Source organism: Fulmarus glacialis, unplaced genomic scaffold (genome assembly GCF_000690835.1).
Source record: "Fulmarus glacialis isolate BGI_N327 unplaced genomic scaffold, ASM69083v1 scaffold7908, whole genome shotgun sequence".
In the NCBI taxonomy this organism is placed as follows: domain Eukaryota; kingdom Metazoa; phylum Chordata; class Aves; order Procellariiformes; family Procellariidae; genus Fulmarus; species Fulmarus glacialis.
In genome coordinates, this window is record NW_009226313.1 from 132,235 (window position 1) to 141,624 (window position 9,390).

Here is a 9,390-nt window from a genome sequence, read left to right on the forward strand (position 1 = left end):
AGATGCTTGTAAGTTTCTAAGTACTACCTGTGGATCAAGGGAATCTGTGTGAGCTCGTAATATATGCTTCTAGGGTCAGTGGTAAAAAGTATATTTATATTCCTTTTAGCTGATGTAGCTTTCTGAGAATAATGGCAGAACTACAACCATAGAAAGATGACAATAATAAAAGGCCCTCCTCCTAGGCGAGAAAAGATACTGCCAAGGATCAAGTAGCTTTTATTCAAGGAATGAATTTATCCCTTATGTTTTGTCGGTTGAAAATTTTTGATATGAGGTATTGTAAAATGTGTAAACATTCAAATAAAGTTATTTGTATCAACTTGATCTATTGCAGGCTTATGGTTTTGGTGTTGAGTATTCCTTTCTATTTTTAATATTCTCCAATGAAAATAGGTATTTAAAATACATTGGTAAATGTTTTGGTTTATTTTTGTGGTCCTAATTGCCTTGAAAAAATCCATCAACCTAAAAAATGTGTTTTAAAATCAAGTCTGTTGAAGGCATTTGACGTAGGACACCTCTCTATACATCATTTTTCTGTTTTCATAGCAGCATATTTCTATACAAACCTGTTAGTTAAAAGATTTTACGCGTACAGCTGGATATTTGCTTCATTGATCCTGGGAGGGCTGGGGGAACCAGCTGGGGATGGTGTCTCAAGGGAACCTTTTGGAACACTCTGGTTCCCTAATCTATTTGAAATAGATGGATGAAAGGAGTTAAATTAATTCCGTGATTACTTGTTTTAGAGGCAGAAGTTTTATCCTTTTACTGATCTCCATTTAGGCTACATGTTCTTCTCTTACCTAAAGCTCTCTGTGGTAACTGTAGATTTCTTCTAAACCACCAACAGAAGTCAGCACCATGTCCTTCACTAAGCAAGCTCTCTTCCGAGAAGCATAAACATTAAATAAACTAAAATTATTTAGCATAAGATTTGAAGGAATAAATGGAGAATAAACCACTGCTGTGACATCATTTTCACAGAATTCTACATCATCCAAGGAAATACCTTTGCTAACACATTTGTTGGAGCTTTTTGCTTACATTTTTTAGTTAACTCAGTCACCCACATCTCCAGACATATACTCAGTGTCTAATGCTCTATGGATGCTTTCATTGCTGCTTGTTTGTAGCGTATAAAATCCAGTTTTATGTTAAGTAGGTGGGTTGCTGATTTGCCAGCATGCCATTCTGGATTGGGCATTTATGAATTGTTTTTAAGCACCAAAGTGGACAATGAAAGCTTTATATCAATTCCCCAATTAGCAGTAATCATTCTTGTTAAACTTTGGTAAAGAGCTGCAGTATGCGATGAATGTAAAGTATTCATTCCTGAGCTGTTTCTTCTCCCCAGCCCCCCCTGCATTTCTACATTTTGTCAAATAGTCTTATGCTGCTTGTTATTTCTGTTCATATTGCAGATTGAGAATGTTGATGTCTGCCTTAGCTTTCTGGCAGCCAGAGGCGTAAATGTCCAAGGTCTTTCTGCAGAAGGTAAGAGAAACAGATCATCAGAACAAATAATAAGATTTTTTTTCTGAAAACTAATTTTCTTAATACAAATTATTTGCACTTAAATACCAAACTCCAGCTGTCTTGAACAGCATGCAAATATAGATTAGTGATAGCGAATGAGACAGAATTTTAGGTTTCCTTTTAATTTTCCCTTGAAATTGAACCAAGAATTTCAATGTTTATGAAGCCTGAGACAATTTTTTAAAATAATAATTTTTTCAATAGTATTAATCTTTTCATGTTATCTCCACGATATTAGATAAGTACAGGGTTTCCCAAGCGTACTTTTAAACTTGTTTATATATGGGATCCAAAACAACAAAAATGAATATGAGAATCTTGCTTAGTTAAGTAAACCCAGGGAAGACGATTTGTTTAAGCAAATTTATTATTAGTAGTAATGCTGTCAGGATGAGTCTGAAAATTATTGTATTCTTTTGATGTCATGTATTAAGTGAAAGAGTAAATGGTCTTGCTGCTTATATTACAGCCCTTTTTGCTGTATTAATCACCTCAAGTGACTGCCTAATACAGTTACAACCAAGTGAATAAATACATTAAATCAAAACCATTAAAATATGAATTGTCTTAATTAGTATGTAATATTTGCCTTACTAATGTAAATTTAAGTCAGGTAGATACTTTATCGTGTAAATTAATAAAACATATACAAGCGTTTGTCCTGTAACTAATTAAGCAGTCCTGCAAGGTGCTGTGCACCTTCAAAATCCCTCTGACTTCCATGGCAGCTGCAAACAACAGGTATTAACAAGACGCAACCCTATATTTTTATTTTCCTTGTCACACAACTAAAAGCTAGAAGGAAAAATACATTTTTTCCAGAACTGGTAATTTCAGTTGAATTTTAGAAGATCTCTAGAGAAAAAAATTGAATGTTAACCACTGTTTTATTTTAAAATTAACCCAAAATTATTATCTTTCAACATTTCCACATTTCTAGTACCTTAGCAGAAGTGTAACATGGCCACGATATGTACTATCTACTCACTATGACTGTCTACTTATGGAAAGCTTCTTAACTGATTTAAAAGAACCTCTGTATATACTGTAGATACATTGATGAATGAGAACACTGAACATTTACATGTTACCGTTCATCTCAAAGTTGTTTAGAACTTGAATTTTTTAGTGAAGCCTATTTTTACTTGCATATGAAATAACAATCAAATGTGTGAATAGCATGAATTTATTTCATGAGAATACTCTTCATTGTCTAATACCATGATATGGCACATGACACTTTTTTCCTGTACTTTGTTAAATCAAAATCTGAGTGCATTCTGTAATACATTCCTTTATTCATACCTTTGTTTTGTTTTGGAAAATATTTTTTGATAGGATATAAGCTTCAACTGTGTCGCATTAAGTTCAAATACTACTGAAAGCAATAATACTACATAGTGTTAAATGTAAGGACTGTTTTTTAAAACTTTCATCAGTCTTTAAAACAGAATTTTAATAAGGCAGACCTTGAGTTATGAAGTAAGATTAAAATTAGTTTTGCTGTTTTTCAGTTGGTCATGAATCTAGTGTAAATCTGCTAATATGTTTGTAATGGTATTAGTTCAAAGTATCACAGAAGTGTGATTTGCTTAAATACACCATTTTTAGCATGTACAATCCTGAATATTACAATTTCTCTTGAGGAAAAGAAATTGAGAAAAACAGACTCTTTTTTTTATCATGAAATTCTCAAGTTACCTTCATGGTGTTTTGTCAGCAAATTTATGTTTAAAATCAAGTAAGTTTAGAAACCGTAAGTCTGTTTCTTGTAATAGGCTTTGGTAAATATGTCTTGTTACTACTGGGTCATTTATTAGTGACCAGGCAGTTTCTGGAACAGCAAACCATGAGCTTAACAAGTATTGAAGATTCCACAATCAGTTTCCCACCTCATTTTGACATTTGAGCAAGGAGGTCTAGAACAAAAGTAGTTTTCAAATCTTGACTGCATAATCTCTACTGGAGAACCCAAATGATAAATAATAAGCCAGTTGCTATGAAGAAAAACACTCCATATTAGCAGTTTCTGGATTTTTTCTGTTTAAGAAAAATCTTCCAACTCGTTTAAAAGTAGGAAAGAAAAAGAAGTTCAAAATCGGTAACATTCTTCTTTAGAAATAGTAAAAAATATAGTTTAACACAAAAAGAGCAAAATTTTAAAATAAAAAAATGATGAGTGGGATTTAACAAACAAAGGGTTCTTTTTCTGAGCATCAAGTGATGCAAAATCATAAAAATAAATAAATCGGTATCACGTACAGAAAATCTTTTAGAATCAGAGCAGCTTAAATATGGATAGTTGTGTTTTTATTGGGTTTTTTAAAGATAATTTTAAATATAAGTTTTCTGTGTTCCTTGATAATGATCTTCCTTGAAACCAACCTGACTGCAAAAGTCATTGTTGCTTAAAAAGCTTTCTAATTCTGAGAAAGTTCTTCTGTGTATCTCTGGTGGTCTCATGGGGAATCAAAGATTCTGCAGCATCTTCACAGGGAAGATGAGAAAGTATGGATACTTAGAACAAATTTCCGTTTTGCAAAGTATATTCCAGTGTCTGGGATTGTGTTTGCTTTTGAAGAACGGGTTGAGAGCATAAGGGCTCCAGTGTTAATACTGTATGTATTAACATTTCACTTAATCCTGTTGAAAGGAAATTAGTCCTATTGAAAGAAAATTAGTATGGTATAAAGGACATGAATATGACAGTCATTGTTTATACATTCTGCTTTAAAAATTACCTAAGAAAGGCTGTGTAGCACATACAGCTCAGTATTCAGATTTGCAGGGAAGGCAGAAAGATTGCAGTGTTGCAAGTTCGGTTACAAGGCTACAGGCCTAATGAAAACCTTTTACAAGAAGTTCACTGCCAAAGAAAATTAATAATGAGGTTATGAACAGACCTAAGTGCTGCAGATAATTTCATTAAAGCCTCCTGAGGCTTCTTTTTTGATACAGAGATCCTTTATGAACAAAGAATAACATTATCCTTTTAAAACCTTCATCTTAGCCAGGGGAAAGACTAAGAAAGGAATGGGAGACATGAGGATGCTACTGTGGCTCACCAGAATTTCATACTAGTAGCTATTTTAGCCTCATGTGAAAGCTGTAGTTTTGCAGCCTTCATTAATCAGTGATAGCAGTGTAAAACAGAAAGCTAGAAAATCATGTAGTTGGAAAGTTCAAAGATGTAATCATGAACCTTACGATTACTTTTTTTAATAGGTATTTTCCATTGATCTTCTTCTCTCATGTTCCTTGCAAATTGTTGTGAATGAATATGTGCTTATCCACAAGATTGTTACTATCTCCTCTTTCCAATTTTTCTAGAAGTCACTGTTTACTCCCAGTGTGCACAGAATTTGCCCAAAAAGCAAGAAGAGCAATTTAAAGCCATGAGGTAGAAGGGATGTGTACCTAAGGCCAGAAAGAATTCAGATTTTTCTGAATGCCCCCCTGCTTACTGAGAATATTTGTACTGTATCGAGGCAGGAGTATTCACTTCAGATTATGTATCTTACTTAAGGTTTGGAGTACTTTTCTTTATGACCATGCACATATGACTCATCATGAGGACATTATGGAGATATGTATTTATTGCAACAATGACATGTAAATAAGCAAAGATTGTAACAAGCAATAAAATGTCAGTGATACAGGACACATCCCTGATATTAGAGATAAATGAAGAGATATAAGGCATAAACATGTATAGCTATAGGTATGTACAGAGATGTTTTAGTATAAAACTGTTACAAAACTGAAGTCTAAAACCACAGTGTTTTCACTTCTTTTTCTTTTTCTCTTTTTTAAAAATAGAAATAAGGAATGGAAATTTGAAAGCCATTTTAGGGCTGTTTTTCAGTTTGTCTCGGTACAAACAGCAGCAACATCATCAGCAACAGTACTACCAGTCTTTGGTGGAGCTACAACAGCAAGTCCCTTCACCTCCAGCTGAAATCAGCCAGTCCAAAACACACCAAGATATGCAGTCGAGGTAGGTTAAAAAGTTTATTTTCTCAGGTGTAAAAGCTTTTTATTTGTCTGTTCAAAAAAGACAAATTTTTGTGGAAAAAATAGGCCACTTTAAGACTTAAAAGACTAGCTTTTTCCTTTTTTTAGCTATTTTTGCAGTGGATGTAGGAAAACAGTATCTTAAGTGTTTGTTTGGTATTAAGCTTGCATTTCTTGGGAGTAAAGCTAGAGTGAGAACAGAGAAAATTCCCAATTAAATTTAGTTCAAATTTTAATTAATTTTAAAGCATTCTTTCACTTTGTTATTGATTTTACTCTCCTTTGCACATTAAGAGACTGTCAGCACACCCTGAGGTTAGAATACTGGTTATTTTCACTTTTTCCTCACATACCCTGTTCCATGTCTAAATGAACGATTTCAAATTATTAGCAAAATACATGGGGAAAAGGCACAATTAATACTTTCATCTGTTATAAACTCTTTTCATACCCACGCATTCTTTTTTTGAGTGCCTAATTCTATTTGAATGTTTTTTGTAAGGGAGAAGAAATGGCCTTAATCTAGTTTCTTTTAAGTGGTCAGTTTATGATTTAGTTTTAGGAAAGCAAAGCACTCAGCAGAATCCTTAATTGCTGAATTACATTGCTTTCAGACTGAAGCTGAAAACATATTTTGAGAAGGTAGTTGCTTACTGGCCATGACAAAGGAATCAGTTTTAAACACAAATATCTATTTAAATTGAAAGAGTATTAGTAACGTATACTTTATCAAGGAAGTTAAAAAAAGGCTCTTCACATGTAGGACTATGTAAAGGTAATTTAATGAAGAGCTTTATATATTTCTGTGTTGGGTTTAATAATACTTGTTTGTTTTATTATTTGCTTGTTTAAAAATTTTTGCATACTTACTGAACAATTGTATATCTAGAGCATGAGAAGTGAATGATCTAGGATGGATTAAAAGTATCAGAGTACAATAATGAAATTTTGGTTCTTGAGTCCATTCATATCTAAATTACCCTTTCATGTTTATAATAAACATATTTCTTCTTCAATTAAGAAAACTTTTCACATTTCAGCCTAAAAGAAACCTTTGTCTTGAAACTAGGAATGTTGTAAAAATATGTTTACAGGAAAATGTTGCTGATGGCAATTTAGTTACCTCATTTGATACAAAAATTAAGACACACTTGCATTTGCCTTGGACATTACAATGTAAAATGCATTTTTTTTCTCTGCTGCTGAAAATCAATGTCTTTGAATGCTTTTTCTGTGAAGTTGACTATTGACATGTAACCTAGGGAATTATGGTGTGATCCTGGAAGAATCTGACCACTCTCAACATTTTCTGAAGTTGAATTTCTGCTTTCTGAAGGATATTTAATACTGCATAAGAGGCAATAACATCCTGTTATTCAAAAATTAACTTTTTCCTATCATACGGAAGACATTCTGAATGTAGGTCTACAAGTGTTCACTGCTTTAATCAGTGGAATTAAGGGCTTAGCCAGCTTCATGTAAATACCTTTGGTTATTGGTTGTTGTTTATAATTTAGTAAAAGAACTGAAACGTTTCCTGCTTTTCTAATTTACCCATGGTGAATTTTTAATAAAAAAATAGTTACCATGTTCCTTTATACATCACCACTATTGCAAGGAATTCTGTTTGTCCAAAAAAGCTTGGAGCAAAGCAGTTGTTTACTATTTGGAAGACAGCGATTGCACACAAGTCCTTTCTCTGCTGAGGAATGGTAGGCAAAGAGGGGATGAAGTTTTTATAAAGCTTTCTTTTCATTATAATTCCCCAAGATCTCGTGGTCCTTCAGCGCCTTTTTCTCCTTTTCTACTTTGCTGTGTTTAAATATACTTCTTTAGGAAGAAAGGCAATCATTCCATGTCCAGAACCCCAGAATTCATGCCTTCGCAGAGTGACATCTAAGGCTGGTTTAGCAAAATTTCTACTTCCATTGGTGGGCTTTAGACCTTCTACTTTAATGCCAGGAGTTTAAAATCATTTCATTCTTTGATTAAATTTCTATTCATAGCTATGTTTCAGGTGCAAAATGTTTCTGTATAAAAAACTGAAAGCAAGAATTTTTCCGTTTGCTTTCACATATACAGAAGTTGAATATTTGTCACCGTAAACTTCTGTACTGCCTGAGAGAATATGATTTTCTCTATCCATATATTTTTCAATAAAGCCTTTAAGGATAAAGAAAGCTCCCTACTTCTAAAAGCTTTCTTCAATATGAAAGATTTCTATCTTCTGCTGCAAATACGTCTAGTATTCTGAGCTGCTAGTAAAACAAGGAGCTCCAGGACTTAGAAACAAACAGAAATATAGATTTTTTAAAATATTAATAGGCTTTTTCATTTGTCACTGTTTTGAAGTAATATTAGGAAATCAGCATAAAATAATATGTCCCCTTCTAAGAAAAATGACTACATTTGAAAAACAGGTTTTCCACAAATAGATGTGCATATACAAGTATACATTAATATGAACTCTCTCTGGTGGACTTAGCAGCCCTTCTTTCCATAGCAGTCATTTAATTTAATTTAATTTAATTAATTCTTTTTTTCCCATCAAAACAAATATTTTGGAAAATAATTCAAAATTATTTCCCAAACAGCTTTTTAGATTTAAGCTGTTAATGAGTAAATAAAAGCTTCTGTTTAGAAAGAAGCCAAAATATGAAACTAATAAAAGGAAAGGTGCTTTTGGTGGGATTCATCTTACCTCTTGCCTGCCTTTTGCTATCGGAAATATGGACAGGTAGCTTACATGACTCCCCAGACTGATTTCTATGATATGATTGCTTTCATGGCAACTGTGTCTCAGCATCAATTACAGAAAGAACCAACATGACTGATGATTTCCAGGGCAGGAGTTCATTATTTAGAAGGTCCTAAGGAACTCATATGACTGCTCCACAGGACACTTGAGACCTTTAGGTATTTTTGGCAAAAAGTAGTTTCATACAGATACTTAAACCTTCCTCTTTCATTGAATGAAGAGTATTGAAAAGTGATAAATCTAAGGTGTGTAATAACGTCACATTCTTCACCTTTTCCGTGGGCAATTATTAACTCAATAGATAATCTAACTGCTACCAATAACAGAGTAATTTTACTTTTTTTGTAAAGTAGTGGTGATAAAATGAGTTATTTTATCCTTTAATAGTAGATGTTAATATTTAAGGCAATTTATTATTACACATTTATTGTGCAGCTATGTCTCTCTTTATTAGCCTGTTGCAGTTCTGAATATGCTTTTAAAAATTCTTAATACTTTCTGTTTTCTAACGTTTTGTACTGTGAAAAGGGTTGTCATGTAGAAACGTTAAGGTGGCAAATTACTTTTAGTGTATGTGTTGGAAAAATTATTTGGCAAATGCACATAACAGAGATTATTTTCCATTAATTTGGTCTGTGGTCCTTTATTACCTACAAATAGTTCTTTCAGGTTTTTAAGAGGAACAAGAAAAATTATCTTATTATTATGGCAGAGGCCAGATAATGAATATAGTAGCAAACACCTGAATGGCACATTCATTTTTATTCAATAATGGCAAAACTCTTCAAACCTAATTTGAGCAAATTTTCAAAGGTATTGTGAAAATTATCTTCTTATACCTGTGGATATTTTATTTTACTTGAAGACTCACATATTTCTACTGTGTTAGACACCTGAGAAAGCAAACTGTCTTTTTGAGGCACTGTATACTTTTAAGTGTGTTTGATATGTATGTGTTTGTATGTGTGACATGTAAGCAAAACCAAAACATACACTGAAAAACGTGGATGCTTTTTATAGACTTTGTACTTTTTAAAAATGTTCAGTAAGCAATCACATTTCATGTTGTAATTTGA

The 9,390-nt window shown here is 32.9% G+C and overlaps 1 protein-coding gene across 1 annotated transcript in view; it reads left to right on the top strand.

The window, feature by feature from the left end:
- LOC104080389 (neuron navigator 3-like) overlaps positions 1–5,539 on the top strand; it is a gene marked incomplete at its 3' end in the record, with an annotated part of 113,828 nt that extends 108,289 nt beyond the window's left edge. The window contains exons 4-5 of the mRNA XM_009582765.1: positions 1,428–1,500; positions 5,362–5,539. Of these exons, the coding sequence (XP_009581060.1) occupies positions 1,428–1,500; positions 5,362–5,539 (251 nt within the window). The remainder of the gene's footprint in view (positions 1–1,427; positions 1,501–5,361) is intronic.
- Positions 5,540–9,390: the final 3,851 nt, after the last annotated feature.